Below are 19090 nucleotides of genomic sequence, written 5' to 3'. Positions count from 1 at the left end.
ACGCGGGCCGGGCCCTCCCCCACACGCCCGGGCCGGGGGGGGGGGAGGGGGGCGAGGGGGATTTCGGGGAAAAAAGGGGAAGTGGGGAGAAGGGGAAGGAGCGTGTTCCTCCTCCAGAGGAAGGGCGGGAGCGGGGGCGGACGGTCGGGTGCTCGCGACTCCGTGAGTGGGTGCTGGTGACTCGGTGAGTGAGTGCTCGTGACACAGTGGGTAGGGTGCTTGTGACACAGTTAGTGGGGTGCTTGTGGCACGGTGAGTGCTGGTGACTGGTTTTATGGAGTGCTTGTGGCTCAGCTGAGGTGCTTGTGGCTCAGTTGGTGAGTGCTTGTGACTTTTCGAGTGGGTACTTGTAACTTGCTGACTGTGGTGCCTCTCAAGCTCAGTCACTGGGGTGCTTAGAGCTGAGTGACGGGGGTGCTGGTTGCTCAGTGGATACAGAGATGACAGATTGATGGTCGGCAGAGCGTATGTGTGTGGGATGATTGGCGGAGTGGATGGAGGGGCGGGGCCAGTAGTGGAGCCTGTGGGTGAGCCAGACTCAGTGATGATGTCACTAATGTTGGCTTGTCTGGACCCCAGAGCATCATGGGACCTCATGACGTCACAAGTCTAAGCAGATGGGGAGCAAAGGATTTTGGGAGGGAGACACAAGCCACTGAATCCTGATGTCTCCAAGAACCCAAATGGCCCTGCGCTGGACTGAGGGATGGCGTCATCGGAAGTGTTCATGCCCCCAACCCAGAACATGATGGGACCTCATGATGTCACCAGGTGTCTGTGAGGGGGAGCCTGAACGTCATGGGAGGGGTCTGGGCCGGAAGTGGGGTGACTTAGGAAGTGCCATGTGACTGACAGCTGGCACAGAGCATTCTGGGGGATAGGATAACAGTGCTGCACATTTCCCATTGCTGCAGGTGTCACTTCCGCCCTGTCCGTGATTGACAGCCATTGTTCCTGTAGCGTCATCACAGGCTTGTGGACCAGGAGGTCAATCATCTGGACTTGGGCGATGGACGGCAGGTGGTTGATTGACAGGAGTTGGCTCCACGATTTCCAGCACTCACTGCGCCTTCTGGTCTGGATTGTGCCACGTGATGCGTCCTGTGTTGTGCACGTGAGTGGGGCCCTCAGGGACACGGGTCAGCACCCCTCTTCCAGTTCACGCATCAGTACCCCACTTCCGGGTGACAGGTCAACATGTCCCCGCACTTTGACACCCGCAAAGCATCATGGGATGCAGTGATGGAGGCCTTGATGGTCAGACACACCCCTGAACCAGAAGTGGCCAAAAGGACCCTATTCGGTTTCTGTGGTGGGAGCTGGGCAGTGATGACATCACTGGCAGTGGCCTTGGACCTCCCAGAGGATGTCGGGAACTCATTACATCACAGGATGTCTGCCGGGGTGCGAGGGAAACATCATGGGAGGGGAGGGTTGGGGCACATGTTGAGGGCACATGACAGCCAGAAACCTGGAAGTTACCTCCAAGCGTGCCTCCCTGAGTAAGGGGCGGGACCTGGGCAGAGGGAGTGGAGGCTCATGGGATGCAGCTGGCCTGGGTGGGCGTGGCTAGTATAGTCAGGACAGCTGTGATGGACACCGCTCCGCCCACTTTGTCATGAGGCTCTGGGGTCAGGTCACATCAGGTTCTCCAGGCATCACTTGTCTGGTGCCACTTGTCCCTCCCTCCCATGATGCTTCACTCTCACCTGGTAGAGACCCCATGGTGTCCTGATGCTGTTGTCACACTCTGACGTTGGCACATGGTCACCAGTGACGTCATCACTTCCCACAGTCAGCACCCCTGAGTGTCACACTGCGTGCTCCTGAACTTCACTCTGCATGCCTCTGAACATAACCCTGTAAATGTCACACTGTGTGCCCCTGAAGGTCACACTCTGTGCCCCTGAACGTCACACTGCGTGCCCCTGAACGTCACACTGTGTGCCCCTGAACGTCACACTGTGCTCCAGTGAACGTCACACTGTGCTTCCCTGAACGTCACACTGTGCTCCCCTGAACGTCACACTGCGTGCCCCTGAACGTCACACTGCGTGCCCCTGAACGTCACACTGTGCTCCCCTGAACGTAACACTGTGCTCCCCTGAACGTCACACTGTGCTCCCCTGAACGTCACACTGTGCTCCCCTGAACGTCACACTGTGCTCCCCTGAACGTCACACTGTGCTCCCCTGAACGTCACACTGTGTGCCCCTGAACGTCACACTGTGCTCCCCTGAACATCACACTGTGCTCCCCTGAACGTCACACTGTGCTCCCCTGAACGTCACACTGTGCTCCAGTGAACGTCACACTGTGTGCCCCTGAACGTCACACTGTGCTCCCCTGAACGTCACACTGTGCTCCCCTGAACGTCACACTGTGCTCCCCTGAACATCACACTGTGCTTCCCTGAACGTCACACTGTGCTCCCCTGAACGTCACACTGCGTGCCCCTGAACGTCACACTGCGTGCCCCTGAACGTCACACTGCGTGCCCCTGAACGTCACACTGTGCTCCCCTGAACATCACACTGTGTGCCCCTGAACGTCACACTGCGTGCCCCTGAACGTCACACTGTGCTCCCCTGAACGTCACACTGTGCTTCCCTGAACGTCACACTGTGTGCCCCTGAACGTCACACTGTGTGCCCCTGAACGTCACACTGTGCTCCCCTGAACGTCACACTGTGTGCCCCTGAACGTCACACTGCGTGCCCCTGAACGTCACACTGCGTGCCCCTGAACGTCACACTGTGCTCCCCTGAACGTCACACTGTGCTTCCCTGAACGTCACACTGTGTGCCCCTGAACGTCACACTGTGTGCCCCTGAACGTCACACTGTGCTCCCCTGAACGTCACACTGTGTGCCCCTGAACGTCACACTGTGCCCCTGAACGTCACACTGTGCTCCCCTGAACGTCACACTGTGTGCCCCTGAACGTCACACTGTGTGCCCCTGAACATCACACTGTGCTCCCCTGAACATCACACTGTGCTCCCCTGAACGTCACACTGCGTGCCCCTGAACGTCACACTGTGTGCCCCTGAACGTCACACTGTGCTCCCCTGAACGTCACACTGTGCTCCCCTGAACGTCACACTGTGCCCCTGAACGTCACACTGTGCTCCCCTGAACGTCACACTGTGCTCCCCTGAACGTCACACTCTGTGCCCCTGAACGTCACACTGTGCTCCCCTGAACGTCACACTGTGCTTCCCTGAACGTCACACTGTGTGCCCCTGAACGTCACACTGTGTGCCCCTGAACGTCACACTGTGCTCCCCTGAACGTCACACTGTGCTCCCCTGAACGTCACACTGTGCTTCCCTGAACGTCACACTGTGCTTCCCTGAACGTCACACTGTGTGCCCCTGAACGTCACACTGTGCTCCCCTGAACGTCACACTGTGCTCCCCTGAACGTCACACTGTGTGCCCCTGAACGTCACACTGTGTGCCCCTGAACGTCACACTGTGCTTCCCTGAACGTCACACTGTGTGCCCCTGAACGTCACACTGTGCTCCCCTGAACGTCACACTGCGTGCCCCTGAACGTCACACTGTGTGCCCCTGAACGTCACACTGTGTGCCCCTGAACGTCACACTGTGCTCCCCTGAACGTCACACTGTGCTTCCCTGAACGTCACACTGTGTGCCCCTGAACGTCACACTGTGCGCCCCTGAACGTCACACTGTGTGCCCCTGAACGTCACACTGTGCTCCCCTGAACGTCACACTGTGCTCCCCTGAACGTCACACTGTGCTCCCCTGAACGTCACACTGTGCTCCCCTGAACGTCACACTGTGCTCCCCTGAACGTCACACTGTGCTCCCCTGAACGTCACACTGTGCTCCCCTGAACGTCACACTGTGTGCCCCTGAACGTCACACTGTGCTTCCCTGAACGTCACACTGTGCTCCCCTGAACGTCACACTGTGCTCCCCTGAACGTCACACTGTGTGCCCCTGAACGTCACACTGTGCCCCTGAACGTCACACTGTGTGCCCCTGAACGTCACACTGTGTGCCCCTGAACGTCACACTGTGCTCCCCTGAACATCACACTGTGCTCCCCTGAACGTCACACTGTGCGCCCCTGAACGTCACACTGTGTGCCCCTGAACGTCACACTGTGTGCCCCTGAACGTCACACTGTGCTCCCCTGAACGTCACACTGTGCTCCCCTGAACGTCACACTGTGCGCCCCTGAACGTCACACTGTGTGCCCCTGAACGTCACACTGTGCTCCCCTGAACGTCACACTGTGTGCCCCTGAACGTCACACTGTGTGCCCCTGAACGTCACACTGTGTGCCCCTGAACGTCACACTGTGCTCCCCTGAACGTCACACTGTGTGCCCCTGAACGTCACACTGTGCTCCCCTGAACGTCACACTGTGCTCCCCTGAACGTCACACTGTGCTCCCCTGAACGTCACACTGTGCTCCCCTGAACGTCACACTGTGTGCCCCTGAACGTCACACTGTGCTCCCCTGAACGTCACACTGTGCCCCTGAACGTCACACTGTGCTCCCCTGAACGTCACACTGTGCTCCCCTGAACGTCACACTGTGCTCCCCTGAACGTCACACTGTGTGCCCCTGAACGTCACACTGTGCTCCCCTGAACATCACACTGTGCCCCTGAACGTCACACTGTGCTCCCCTGAACGTCACACTGTGCTTCCCTGAACGTCACACTGTGCTTCCCTGAACGTCACACTGTGTGCCCCTGAACGTCACACTGTGCTTCCCTGAACATCACACTGTGCTCCCCTGAACGTCACACTGTGCTCCCCTGAACGTCACACTGTGCTCCCCTGAACGTCACACTGTGTGCCCCTGAACGTCACACTGTGCTCCCCTGAACGTCACACTGTGCTCCCCTGAACGTCACACTGTGCCCCTGAACGTCACACTGTGTGCCCCTGAACGTCACACTGTGCTCCCCTGAACGTCACACTGTGCTTCCCTGAACGTCACACTGTGCTCCCCTGAACGTCACACTGTGCTCCCCTGAACGTCACACTGTGCTCCCCTGAACGTCACACTGTGCTCCCCTGAACGTCACACTGTGTGCCCCTGAACGTCACACTGTGTGCCCCTGAACGTCACACTGTGCTCCCCTGAACGTCACACTGTGCTCCCCTGAACGTCACACTGTGCTCCCCTGAACGTCACACTGTGCTCCCCTGAACGTCACACTGTGTGCCCCTGAACGTCACACTGTGTGCCCCTGAACGTCACACTGTGTGCCCCTGAACGTCACACTGTGTGCCCCTGAACGTCACACTGTGCTCCCCTGAACGTCACACTGTGCTCCCCTGAACGTCACACTCTGTGCCCCTGAACGTCACACTGTGCTCCCCTGAACGTCACACTGTGTGCCCCTGAACGTCACACTGTGTGCCCCTGAACGTCACACTCTGTGCCCCTGAACGTCACACTGTGTGCCCCTGAACGTCACACTCTGTGCCCCTGAACGTCACACTGTGCTCCCCTGAACGTCACACTGTGCTCCCCTGAACGTCACACTGTGCTCCCCTGAACGTCACACTGTGCTCCCCTGAACGTCACACTGTGCTCCCCTGAACATCACACTGTGCTCCCCTGAACGTCACACTGTGTGCCCCTGAACGTCACACTGTGTGCCCCTGAACGTCACACTGTGCGCCCCTGAACGTCACACTGTGCTCCCCTGAACGTCACACTGTGTGCCCCTGAACGTCACACTCTGTGCCCCTGAACGTCACACTGTGCTCCCCTGAACGTCACACTGTGTGCCCCTGAACGTCACACTGTGCTCCCCTGAACGTCACACTGTGCTCCCCTGAACGTCACACTGTGTGCCCCTGAACGTCACACTGCGTGCCCCTGAACGTCACACTGTGCTCCCCTGAACGTCACACTGTGTGCCCCTGAACGTCACACTGCGTGCCCCTGAACGTCACACTGTGCTCCCCTGAACATCACACTGTGCTCCCCTGAACGTCACACTGTGCTCCCCTGAACGTCACACTGCGTGCCCCTGAACATCACACTGTGCTCCCCTGAACGTCACACTGTGCTCCCCTGAACGTCACACTGTGCCCCTGAACGTAACACTGTGTGCCCCTGAACGTCACACTGTGCCCCTGAACGTCACACTGTGCTCCCCTGAACGTCACACTGTGCCCCTGAACGTCACACTGTGCTCCCCTGAACGTCACACTGTGCTCCCCTGAACGTCACACTGCGTGCCCCTGAACGTCACACTGTGCTCCCCTGAACATCACACTGTGCTCCCCTGAACGTCACACTGTGCTCCCCTGAACGTCACACTGCGTGCCCCTGAACGTCACACTGCGTGCCCCTGAACGTCACACTGTGCTCCCCTGAACGTCACACTGTGTGCCCCTGAACGTCACACTGTGCTCCCCTGAACGTCACACTGTGTGCCCCTGAACGTCACACTGTGTGCCCCTGAACGTCACACTGTGTGCCCCTGAACGTCACACTGTGCTCCCCTGAACGTCACACTGTGTGCCCCTGAACGTCACACTGTGCTCCCCTGAACGTCACACTGCGTGCCCCTGAACGTAACACTGTGCTCCCCTGAACGTCACACTGCGTGCCCCTGAACGTCACACTGTGCTCCCCTGAACGTCACACTGTGCTCCCCTGAACGTCACACTGTGCTCCCCTGAACGTCACACTGTGTGCCCCTGAACGTCACACTGTGTGCCCCTGAACGTCACACTGTGCTCCCCTGAACGTCACACTGTGTGCCCCTGAACGTCACACTGTGCTCCCCTGAACGTCACACTGTGTGCCCCTGAACGTCACACTGTGCTCCCCTGAACGTCACACTGCGCTCCCCCTGAACATCACACTGTGCTCCCCTGAACGTCACACTGTGCTCCCCTGAACGTCACACTGCGTGCCCCTGAACGTAACACTGTGCTCCCCTGAACGTCACACTGCGTGCCCCTGAACGTCACACTGTGTGCCCCTGAACGTCACACTGTGCTCCCCTGAACGTCACACTGTGCTCCCCTGAACGTCACACTGCGTGCCCCTGAACGTCACACTGTGCTCCCCTGAACGTCACACTGTGTGCCCCTGAACGTCACACTGTGCTCCCCTGAACGTCACACTGCGCTCCCCTGAACGTCACACTGCGTGCCCCTGAACGTCACACTGCGTGCCCCTGAACGTCACACTGTGCTCCCCTGAACATCACACTGTGCTCCCCTGAACGTCACACTGTGCTCCCCCTGAACGTCACACTGTGCTCCCCTGAACGTCACACTGTGCTCCCCTGAACGTCACACTGTGCTCCCCTGAACGTCACACTGTGTGCCCCTGAACGTCACACTGTGCTCCCCTGAACATCACACTGTGCTCCCCTGAACGTCACACTGCGTGCCCCTGAACGTCACACTGTGCTCCCCTGAACGTCACACTGTGCTCCCCTGAACGTCACACTGTGCTCCAGTGAACGTCACACTGTGTGCCCCTGAACGTCACACTGCGTGCCCCTGAACGTCACACTGCGTGCCCCTGAACGTCACACTGTGCTCCCCTGAACGTCACACTGTGCTCCCCTGAACGTCACACTGTGCTCCCCTGAACGTCACACTGTGCTCCCCTGAACGTCACACTGTGCTCCCCTGAACGTCACACTGTGCTCCCCTGAACGTCACACTGTGCTCCCCTGAACGTCACACTGTGTGCCCCTGAACGTCACACTCTGTGCCCCTGAACGTCACACTGCGTGCCCCTGAACGTCACACTGCGTGCCCCTGAACGTCACACTGTGCTCCCCTGAACGTCACACTGTGCTCCCCTGAACGTCACACTGTGCTCCCCTGAACGTCACACTGTGCTCCCCTGAACGTCACACTGTGTGCCCCTGAACGTCACACTGTGTGCCCCTGAACGTCACACTGTGTGCCCCTGAACGTCACACTGTGCTCCCCTGAACGTCACACTGTGTGCCCCTGAACGTCACACTGTGTGCCCCTGAACGTCACACTGTGTGCCCCTGAACGTCACACTCTGTGCCCCTGAACGTCACACTGTGCTCCCCTGAACGTCACACTGTGCTCCCCTGAACGTCACACTGTGCGCCCCTGAACGTCACACTGTGCTCCCCTGAACGTCACACTGTGTGCCCCTGAACATCACACTGTGCTCCCCTGAACGTCACACTGTGCTCCCCTGAACGTCACACTGTGCTTCCCTGAACGTCACACTGTGCGCCCCTGAACGTCACACTGCGTGCCCCTGAACGTCACACTGTGCTCCCCTGAATGTTAGACTCTGTGCCCCTGAACGTCACATTGTGCTCCTCTGAATGTCATACTCTGTGGCCCTGAACGTCACACTGCGTGCCCCTGGAGCCCCACTGCGAGCCCCTGGAGCCCCACTGTGTACTCCCTCCCTCCCCCCACCAATCCTTGATCAATAGTCTATCAACAAACACCAGGCCCCGCCCACCTTTCCCAGGAATCCCAACAGCTGGCTTCTGCCTATGTCCTGGATCCAGGTGTCAATCACCCCAGGAGGGCAGGGCCCCGGGCTCCTGCTGTCAGTCATTCAGCCTGTCAATCACCGCGCCTGTTCCTTCCCCTCTAGGTTTCCCAACCTGCAGATGAGGAAGCTGGGAGGGAGTCGGGACAGACTGAAAGACAGACAGCCGTACGGAGGTCCCTGCGGGCCTCCCACCTCTCTCCCCACGGCTCAGGGCTGCTCACCCTTGAGCCTGGGCAGGAGCACCGGGAGCAGGCCATCATTGTGGGCAATCCCCTGCCGTCAGTGTCGGTAAGTCCACTTCCTCCAGGCTTCCCGTGCTGAATTGGGGCGTGGTCTGTGTAGACTAGGGTTAAGGTGGGGGTCCTGGTGTGGTGACCGGAAGTGACCCTGATGGGACTTCCGGTGGATCTGGGGTCTGCTTCTAGAGGTCATCCTGGGGATGGGGAGGGGATGGTGCCTGGTGACATCAGGAGGGGTTGCATTAACATCACCCCTGTAATCCCAACCCTAGGGTCACGGGGGGGGGGGGGGGGTTGGCGGCTGAAGGGGGGGAGCCACAGGGGCATCTGGGAGATTTCTAGAATCTCCCAATGGGCTACTGAGGAGGGGACATGCTGACCTACTGTGTGCACTGGCTGGAAGTGACCTCCATCCCCAGGTTATGGGTTCAAAAACAGAAAAAGAAAAGCCGGAAGGTCTGGCTGGAGAGTTGGCTCAGAGGTTAAGAGCACTGGCTGCTCTACCAGAGTTCCTGAGTTTGATTCCCAGCAACTACATGTTGCTCACAACCATCTATAATGAGATCTGATATCATCTTCTGGTTTGCAGGGTACACGGAGGCAGAACACTGTATACATTATAAATAAATAAATCTCTTTAGAAAAAGTCAGGGGCAAGGGGCAGGGGCCGTGAGACCGGAAGTGGGGAGACAGGGACCTCCCTCCCCGTCACACCTCCCCTACCTCCTCCAGATTGAAAGTGGCCCCGCCCCTGGGGCACTGTGGGTTGATATCCAGCTGGGAAGATCATGGACTCTGATCCTAGAATGCTTCCAGTTTACTGCATGGGGGGTAGGGGTGGGTGACAAACTTCCTGCCCCCCCATCCCCTTCATGGAGAGTCAGTGCCCTCCTGGGTCTCCCTAACTAATTAGAAGTCCCAGGACCTCTCAGCCGCCGCCTTCAGGGAAGAGAGATGGATGATGGATCCTGGGAGTTGGGGAGGAGGAGGGCAGGGTAATGGGGGAGAAGTGGGCAGGGTCCAGATGATGCAGAAAATGAAAAAAATAAAATAAAATAAATCTGGAGATGCTGGGCGTGGTGGCACACGCCTGTAATCCCAGCACTCCGGAGGCAGAGGCAGGAGGATCTCTGTGAGTTTGAGGGCAGCCTGGTCTACAAAGCGAGTTCCAGGAAAGGCGCAAAGCTACACAGAGAAACCCTGTCTCGAAAAACCAAAAAAAAAAAAAAAAAAATCTGGAGACCTGAGGGTGTTGGATGAGCGTTCCCAGCATGCACTGGGGTGCTGTTGGATATTTGTTTGCCCACCAGGATCTTTGCATATGGGAGGCTCTGAGGCTGCCTCCGCAGCCCCCCCCCCCCCCATCATTCGCCGTACATTTCAGAAAAAAAAAAATTTCCATGAGTCACCCACTGCAGGGAGCCCAAGGCAGAAAAGAGGAAGTCTGTCCTGACAGGGAGGAGGGAGCGAGTGGGGGCACAGTCAGACTGCAACCCACGGGACCGAGGGGATGATACAAAATTCCCGGCCTGGGACGTCAGGGCTGAGGAAGCTGAGGCAGGAGGATGCCTAATAAGAGTGTGTATGCACATTCGGACCACAAGTGCAAAGACACCCACCCCCTCTGACAATAAATAAGTAAACAGTAATGGTAAATAAATGGCATTTCTGACCTGTGATGTCAGGGCTGAGGGAGCTGAGGCAGGAGGATGGTTGGGAGTACGGGGGTGGGGGGGTGCAGGGTGGGTGAGAGAGGGATGAGGAGGAAATCCCTGTAACCAGGGTGTGCGAGCATAGTGGGTCCAGGTCAGGGGACTTCGTGCCACAACACAGCAGCGGCAAGGGGCGGGTCCAATGATGTCCACTCCCCCTTCTGGGTGACTGACAGATAGCTTCACAGACACGCCCGCTCATCCACTTGACTGACAGATGAAGTCACAGACAAACCCGGCCATGCCATGTGACTTACAGACACTCCCCATCCTCTGTGCAGGATGACATCACCTGAGTGACAGATGACATCACAGACGCCTACCCATCCCATGTAACTCACGGGATGACGTCAGATACACCCACACACAAGACTTGACTGATGGGATGACACCACAGGCACCTGACTTACAGGATGTTGCCACGGAAATGTCTTCTGTCTCTCCACAGCCATGCCTATGCCGTGTGTGGCCTTACTGTGCCAGGCCCTACTGTGTGCTGCTCTGCTTCAGGCTTCCGGCTCCAAGGCACAGGAGCTTCCAGGTGAGTGTGCGATCCCAGATGTCCCTGGTTCCCCCCCCCACACACACACCTGGTGTGGTTCCTCGGTTACTCAGTTTCCCCATGACACATCAACACACGTGAGGAGACATCAGCAAATGCCTGTTCACACTGAAATGATTGACAGATCTAGACAGGAAGTGGGGATCCTCTATTCCTCTTCCCCATTATACATGATGACATCACTGCATCCTCCCGCATTTCCTGGGATCCTGGCAGCCAGAGAGGGGCTATGTTGGAACAATGCTGGAAGTGATGTCTCTTATCCCTTAGGGGGGGGGGGTCCAAAGTCACAGGTGGGCGGGTCAGGTCAGAGGTCGCCTTACATACTCCAGCACTGACTCGCGGGGGAGCCTCGGTGCTGAACGTGACCTTTGACCCCGGGACCTGGACCCTGACCTGGAGCTGCGGAGGGCACGTCACTGTGAAGTCATGCACTGCAACTTTCACCAAGAGTAACGGGAGATTGGGGCGCCTGAAGATACCGGTCTGTGGTGGGGGGGCAGGGTCTGCTGGGGGTCGGGATCTGGGGCAGGGGCGGGGCCGGCATCAGGGGTCTTCTGATGACGTCACATCCCTGCCCATCTCCCCCAGGACCCTGTGTGCCACTGCCAATTCAAACCCCTGACCCTTCACCTTGGGGTCACGCTGGAGGTCAACGCAACTGTTAATCACATGCCTGTGCATGAGAAGCTGAGATACATCAACAGAGGTGGGGGGAGGGGGAAGGGGTACGGGGTAGGGGTGGCAGGGCCTGGTGCTTGTCAGTCATCATGGGGCCCAGGGGTGGGACGTGGTGCCTGTCAATCACAGAGCCTGTCAATCATAATGACTTTCCATCATGGCATTGGTCACTGTATCCTCATCACTCTCAGGGTGCTGGGGGCTGAGTGGACACAAGTGCTGAGCTCTGGTACTCTGTGCCAGCCGCACCCACAGTGGAAGTAGTTGCTGGTGACTTGGTTAAGGGAGGCCAGACCTGAGAGATGGACAGGGAGAGATGATTGGACAATTGATAGATGGATATGTAATCAACTAATAGATGATCAGTAGATGATCAATAGACAGGTGATAGTCGAATGACTGACAGGGAACAGGAGGCAGGAAGTGACATCTGAGAACAGGGGATAGACCTGGTGTGGATTGGTCAGACTGGATGGCTGACATGTGTGCTGACGTCACCACACCCCTGAGGGAAAGAGGTCTAGGTTGATGATGATGAACTTCCGTGTTCATGATGGACTTCCAGGTTGATGATAGCCTTTCAGATAAATGATGACCTTCCAGGTTGATAGTGATTTTCCTAGGCTATGTAAAGCTGTATTGGAATTTCCCCAGGGGCCTGCCCTGAGAAAATCCTTCCCAGAGTCCTGGAGAAGATACTACGTCCAGCATGGGGTTATCGGAGGGAAAAGAATATGTGTAAACCAGTTTCTTACATCCATTTACTTTAAATTCTCTATAACAAACCTTTGTGTACACAGCTTCAGTTCTGTCCTGACACTCAGTTCCTCTCTGTCCCTTCTTTTTCTGTCCTCTCATAGCCCTAGTAATAACTAAGCTCTTAGGCTCTCGATCTCATCTTCGTCCTCTGTTTCTTCGTCCTCCATCTATCCTTCCTCTCCTACTCTCCTGATCTGATTCAAATCCACCTACAGTCTGCAAAACTTTTCCTTGCTCCTTACTCCTCCACCCAGGCCAGTCTGCCTTACCATCTACAGAAACTGCCTTCCTCTCTTCTCTCTGGCCAGACCAGGAATTCTGCTTCAGTCTTTACTGCAGCTGGTTATGCAAAAAACTCTTTTGTCTTCAGTCAGTAACTCTGGCATGCTACTAGCCCTGAAGGAAAGGGATGGTCTGAGCTTCATTTGCACAAGAAACAAAGCTATGCATCTGCAGTCTGCTTGTCTCCAAGGCTCCATAGGGGTGTTACCTAGTAGATCAGCAGGAGGTCTGAGAAGCTTATACTGTTTACCATAGGGCCTAGTAGTATATGAGCACACAAAAAATTCACAGCAGAAGACAGGTGATTATTAAAAGCTGAATAACACCAAATATTCCCTGATAAATGGCTTCCCTCTAGAAAGATTCCTTGACCTTTCTAGGTATAGCTGTATTATATACAGCTGAATCTCTATAATATATTCTTGCGGCTCACAGCAACCCTGATGTCACTTCTTTCCTTACACAGGTGTAGAGGGGTCGGCAGCACAGAACCTCACATGCTTCATCCACGATGCGCGTGTAATGACGTGTACCTGGGGGGTAGGGCCCGCAGCACCTAGGGACATCCAGTACTTCCTGCACATGCGGAACACCACGTAAGCACCAATGTCAAAGCATGCTGATGGGCGGGAAGAGGGGGCATGGCCTGGGGCCCGGGCTGACTATTATGGGCTGTCCCCCAAAGGGGTCACATGCTGATGGCATGCCCTGCCTACCTGGGTGATCATGTGCACACGGGCTGCCGCCTGGAGGATCTGACTCTGCTGCCACATCATGTGCACATGACTGTGACTGGATCCAGCCGGATGTGTGACATCATGTTCTATGACATCACGCTGAACACCAAGCTCATAGGTGTGTGATGTCAGGGTGACAGTATGAGGGGGCTGGACACAGGGGTGAGTGACGGATGTGAGGGGGAGGGACATAGGAGTGATTGACAGCAGAGTATGAGGGGGCTGGACATGGGGGTGGGTGGGTAGATGAATGACAGGAGAGTGTAAGGGGGCAGGACATGGGGATGAGTGGCAGGTGTGTTTGGTAGGGACTCGAGGTACGTGACAGGTGTGAGGGGGCGGGACATGGGTGAGTAACAGGTGTGAGGGGGTGGATCACGGGTGCGCGTGACAGTTGTGAGAGGGCAGGATACAGGTGTGAGTGACAGGTGTGTGTGGGGGAGATGGGGATGAATGACAGGTGTGTGGGGAAGGGACAGGTGTGAGTGACAGGTGTGAAGGGGCGGATCACAGGCATGAGTGACAGTTGTGAGGGGGCAGATACCGGGTGTGAGTGACAGGTTATCACAGAAGCCTGCCTGTAAATCTCATGTTACTTCCAGTAGGCGGGACATGTTCCTGTCACTCATTCCTGATCCCTGCCCTCCCCTCAGAGCGTCTCAGCCCCCCGTGGAACATCTCTGTGGCCTGTAACTCCTCTCACTGCGTGGTCACGTGGTCCCAGCCACAGACGTGGAGTCACATGAGTTTCTCGGACTTCCGGTATGAGGTGGACATCCAGAGACAGGTGTGCACCCCGGGGCATCCTAGGAAATGGGGCAAGGGGCTTCCCTGCCCCCTCTCCAGTCTGGAAACCCACTTCCAGTTCCAATTTCTCCTAGAACGCAGAACCCGGAAGTGCCAACCCTAAGGTGAGATGACCACTGCTGACCCCTGCCTGCCGACCCCTCAGTTGTGGGCGGGGTCACACGCAGGACCACGCACCTTCCCCCCCATCCTCCACAGGTGTGCATCTCCAGTGAGGCGGAAAACAGATACGAGTTCCCGAGTCCGGAGCCCAGGCTGGGTCACGTGGTCAGCGTGCGGGCTGGTGACGTGCGCAGCGATCGCTGGAGCGCGTGGAGCCCCGGCTTGGCCTTCGGTGAGGGGGCGTGTGTCCACCTTCCCGACCATCTGTGATTCAGGCTCCTGGACTTCTGAGACATTGCCCTTTGACCCATGGCCATTTCCGGTCTAAGCCCCTCCCTCCCACAGGCTCTGAGGACCGTGGGGTCCCCATGCTGCACGTGTACCTGACAGTTGTGACTGTGACCCTACTGTGCGCCTTGGGCCTCGGGCTGGCATGTAAGAGGTAAACACAGGCCAGGGCATGACCATGATGGAGCCTGTGGACACGTGACTGGTGATGGATGGGTGAGGGGGCGGGTCTAAGGGGCATGGTGATGGATGGGTGAGACTCTCAGCATGCACTGCTTGCTCCTGCCTGACCTTAAAGTTCCAAGTCAAAATGGCTGTCACCACCCCTGACCTCTGACCCCTGACTCCACAGGTTCGTCAGGATCCAGAAACTTTTCCCCAAGATCCCGGAAATCAAGGACAAAATCACCGATGATGACAGAGTCAACCCGGAGGTCAGAGGTTACGCCTGCGGGGGTGGAGGTGGGGGGTGAAGGGGGGGGCTGGGGGGTGGGGGGAGGCTGGAGCTCCTGTCAGTCATCTGTTGGGACTGGCCTACAGCCATGCCCACTTGGAAAACCCCTGAGTTCCCTCCCTGCTGAACTCAGGATGACCCTCAGTGACCCCAGTTGACCCCTGATGAACCCCTGTTGACCTCCTCTGACCCCACTGACTCTGGTTAACCCCAGTTGATCCTGCTAACCCCTATGAACCCGGTTGACCCCTGCTGACCCCAGTTGACCCCAGGTGACCTTCATTGCCCCCCATTGACCCCTTTTAACCTCTCTGACTCGATTTGACCCGAACTGACCTCCACAACCCCAGCTGATCCCCCTGGCCCTGGTTGACCACCCTGATCCCAGTTGACTCCCTGACCCCGCTTAACCCCCCTGACCCTAGTTGACTCCCCTGACCCTGGGTGACCCACACTAACCCTGGTTGACCCCAGCTGACTGCCCCTGACCCCCTTTACCCTGATTGACCCCCTGACCCCGGCTGACCCCTAATCCCACCCTCTGCTCCCCCCCAAGACCCTCAGGAAGGACTTATTGCTGCAGACCGAGGAGGCCAACTAGGCTGTGACGTCAACAGGAAGTTCTGCCCACACTGCAGGAACACGTGGGCAGCTCCACCACACCCAGAAGTAGTTTCAAATCTAAAACTGTTTTTCTTTCTTGTTTGTGGCTTTTTTTATTAAATCAGAAATTAATGTCAGCATGACGTCACTGCCATGTGTCCGGCCTGGGGCCTGTGAGGGGCAGTACCAGGAAACGTCACAGTTGGGGTGGGAGGGACTGACCAGGATGTCATGTGTACAATATGAGGGTATCTTTTGTGATGTCACCATGTCAGTCACATGGGGTGGGATTGTCTATGACATCACCTGGGGTGGGCATGTCTGTGATGTCATCCTATCAGTCACCTATGGTAGGCGTGTCTATGAGGTCATCCTGTCACCTGGCTGTGGGTGTGTCTGTGACATCATACACTCACATGATTCCAAGAACCAGTCACATGATTCCAAGCGAGTCAGGGGGATGACTCAGATCTCACAGGCCAGGCAAGCTGGACACCCAGGGGCATCCCAGGAAGGGTCCACGTGGGTCATGTGACCCACTCAGTCTGGCTGGCTAGGGGTTTCATTGACAGCAGAAAATGGAAGCTGAGGCCATGGGCGGCAGGTGATTGACAGGTGGCTCTGGACTTCTGGTCTGGGCCAGTAAAGCCAGATGTGATGGACTGTGGGGCACCAGGCCTGTTGGACCCTGGGACAGACAGACGGATGGACCAAGGGAGCTTGGTGGGCCATGTGGGACCAGTGAGTCTCGCCTCCTCCCAGAATTCTCCTCGCCAGGTCAGATCCACTAGGGAGGCCTCTGGGTCCAGGGGCCAGGGGTCAGCCATGATGTGGGCTCTGCCTCTGGCGTGCTCAGGTCAGCCCTGTCCTGCATGATTCTGACCATCATGCACCACACCAGAGCCCTGAACTAACAGCTTGCACAGTCCTCCAGGAAGAGGGAGATGGAGGTCAGTGTTTGTTGACTGACTCATGGTGAGAGTGGGCGCTTCCAGGGAGATGTCATTGGGAGGGAGCCGAGGCTAGACTCTGGTGTGAAGGGTAGATCAAGGCGATGATGGACAGGGCAAGTTTCTGGTCTTGTCAGTGGAAGCGATCCAATGTCAGTCAGTGAAAACCAAGATGCCAGGCTGGAGGCTGAGGTCAAACTGAGGGACCGGAAGTTGCAGGTGTGGTCCTGTCTTCAGGACATTGATTGACAGGCCCAGCGGCAGTCAATCTAGTTCTCTACCCACTGGCTGGAAGTTTTCAGTCCTGGGAGGAGGAAACGATTGGGTGTCAGTCAATGAATACCAAGATGGTGGCCAGGAAGCTGACCTCACACTGAGGACCGGAAATTGCGGAAACGGTATTGCCCTTTGCGAACCTGACCCTTGGTGCCAGGAGGAAGCCTCTCATATGGAATGCCATTGTTGACATCATGGGGCAGAAATACTACATCATCACCCTGGAGAAACTGCGCCCCCTCGTGGAGCCTCTGGTGAGCTGGAGGGAAGGTGCAGGGAGAAGGGGCCCTGAACCCAGAGCCAGTGAGAGAAACCCACCCTGAACCCAGAGCCAGTGAGAGAAGTACACCCTGAACCAGAGCCAGTGAGAGAAGCACACCCTGAACCAGATCCAGTGAGAGAAGCACACCCTGAACCAGAGCCAGTGAGAGAAGCACACCCTGAACCCAGAGCCAGTGAGAGAAGCACACCCTGAACCAGAGCCAGTGAGAGAAGCAAACCCTGAACCCAGAGCCAGTGAGAGAAGCACACCCTGAACCCAGATCCAGTGAGAGAAGCAAACCCTGAACCCAGAGCCAGTGAGAGAAGCACACCCTGAACCCAGAGCCAGTGAGAGAAGCACACCCTGAACCCAGAGCCATCTCTGCCTCTGACCAAGTACACCAACCAATCCCGGAGCAGGGAAGCTAACCAATCCCGGAGCAGGAAAGCTAACCAATCCCCGAGCAGGGAAGCTAACCAATCCCCGAGCAGGGAAGCTAACCAATCCCCGAGCAGGAACCCTGCTCCCTGGAGAAGCTCCGCCCCTAAGAAGCCCGGGAGAAGCCCGTCTGCCTGTCCGGGTGTGGGCTGCGCTTTCCCACCCTGGCAGGGGCAGCCGCTCGCCTGGGTGAAGATCTTCATTCACCTGTGCAGCGGAGCAGAGCACAAGAGCCTTGCTGAGGCGTCCCTTAGGGGGACTGAGCAGGACTGAGCAGGAAAAGCAGCACTTTCCCGCAGATTCGAGGAGGCCCTCCATTTCTGCAGGCTTCCCCTTGAGCAGGCTGAAGCTGAGGAAGAGAAGCCGCGGCAGAGCTGGGCTGGGAAGTCCTTCAGGGGTGGAGCAAAGCTCCAGGAGAGGAGCGGGGTTGCTACATCCTGTGGGCGCCCATTCCCTCCCTCGGGCACCCGGCTGCAGGTGTCACCTGGCTCCAGACAGCCGGGGTACCTCTCCTCCAGAGCCGGAACACGGGCAGAAGGGCAGGTGAGGGGCAGGGCACAGAGAACACTTCTGGGTCACTTGACTGTGACTGAACTGGAAGCAGGGGAGGAAAGATTAAGATTCCAGTTGTCAATCCACCCTCGGGACACGCCCACAGCCTTCCTGTCAGTCATCGCTCAGGACACGCCCACAGCGTTCCTGTCAATCATCCCTCAGGACATGCCCACAGCCTTCCTGTCAGTCATCGCTCAGGACACGCCCACAGCCTTCCTGTCAATGCACCCTCAGGACACGCCCACAGCTTTCCTGTCAATCACTCAGGACATACCCACAGCCCCTATCAATCATCGCTCAGAACACGCCCAGAAAAATAGCTACTCAGCATCTAGCACTCTACCCACTGGGCATCCAGCACTCTCCCTACTGAGTCATCAGTACTCTACCCACTGAGCAGCGAGCACTCAGTTGCCTCCGGTGCAGGAACCTGGATTTTCCCCCTCTCCCTGCGCCTCCCCCACCCCCGTCACTTCCCCAGCTCCATCGCCCCCCACACCCTCCTCCTCTTATTATTATTTTTTTCTCCCTTTCTTCTTTTCTGAGTCATTATTTTTATTCTTCATTTCACGAGCGCTCCCCACGTAGCCCTCACTTTCGGTCCGCCCCGGGGACTGTGAGGACATACCCCCTCCCCCTCCCCCTCCCTCCCATCCACGCGGCCCCCCTTCACTCTACCCACAATCCTCTGCGCCTCCTTTTCTTCTTTAACTTCTGGGAGAAACTGAGTCTATTATTTGGGGTTGGGGGAGATGCGGATGATGCCAGTCGCGGGGAGGTAACTATCCACAGAAGTCAGGCTTGGGGGTGGCGGCTCCCAGCATGCTCTGGCGCCTTGCCCAAGTTTCAGGTGGGATGTTGAGG

At 57.1% G+C, this 19090-nt stretch overlaps 1 protein-coding gene across 1 annotated transcript; it reads left to right on the top strand.

The window, feature by feature from the left end:
- The first annotated feature begins 146 nt into the window (after positions 1-146).
- On the top strand, positions 147-15882 carry LOC128103329 (granulocyte-macrophage colony-stimulating factor receptor subunit alpha-like). The gene is made up of 14 exons (XM_052727599.1): positions 147-771; positions 915-1114; positions 8622-8807; positions 10919-11011; positions 11365-11516; positions 11624-11741; positions 13221-13350; positions 13440-13609; positions 14145-14278; positions 14373-14402; positions 14497-14632; positions 14746-14842; positions 15041-15122; positions 15699-15882. The coding sequence occupies exons 4-14, from the start codon at positions 10921-10923 to the stop codon at positions 15741-15743; spliced, it is 1185 nt and encodes a 394-aa protein (XP_052583559.1). The 5' UTR covers positions 147-771; positions 915-1114; positions 8622-8807; positions 10919-10920; the 3' UTR covers positions 15744-15882.
- Positions 15883-19090: the final 3208 nt, after the last annotated feature.

Source organism: Peromyscus californicus, unplaced genomic scaffold (assembly GCF_007827085.1).
Source record: "Peromyscus californicus insignis strain IS unplaced genomic scaffold, ASM782708v3 Scaffold_8__1_contigs__length_139910024, whole genome shotgun sequence".
In the NCBI taxonomy this organism is placed as follows: domain Eukaryota; kingdom Metazoa; phylum Chordata; class Mammalia; order Rodentia; family Cricetidae; genus Peromyscus; species Peromyscus californicus.
The sequence above is the reverse complement of the archived record's forward strand: the minus strand, read 5'-3'. Positions and strand labels throughout refer to the sequence as shown.

Coding starts and splice junctions, on each gene's coding strand:
- LOC128103329 (XM_052727599.1), top strand. CDS start 10,921: ATGCCTATGCCGTGTGTGGCCTTACTGTGCCAGGCCCTACTGTGTGCT. Junction 11,742..13,220: donor GCTGAGATACATCAACAGAG/GTGGGGGGAGGG, acceptor TTCCTTACACAG/GTGTAGAGGGGTCGGCAGCA. Junction 14,633..14,745: donor GAGCCCCGGCTTGGCCTTCG/GTGAGGGGGCGT, acceptor TCCCTCCCACAG/GCTCTGAGGACCGTGGGGTC.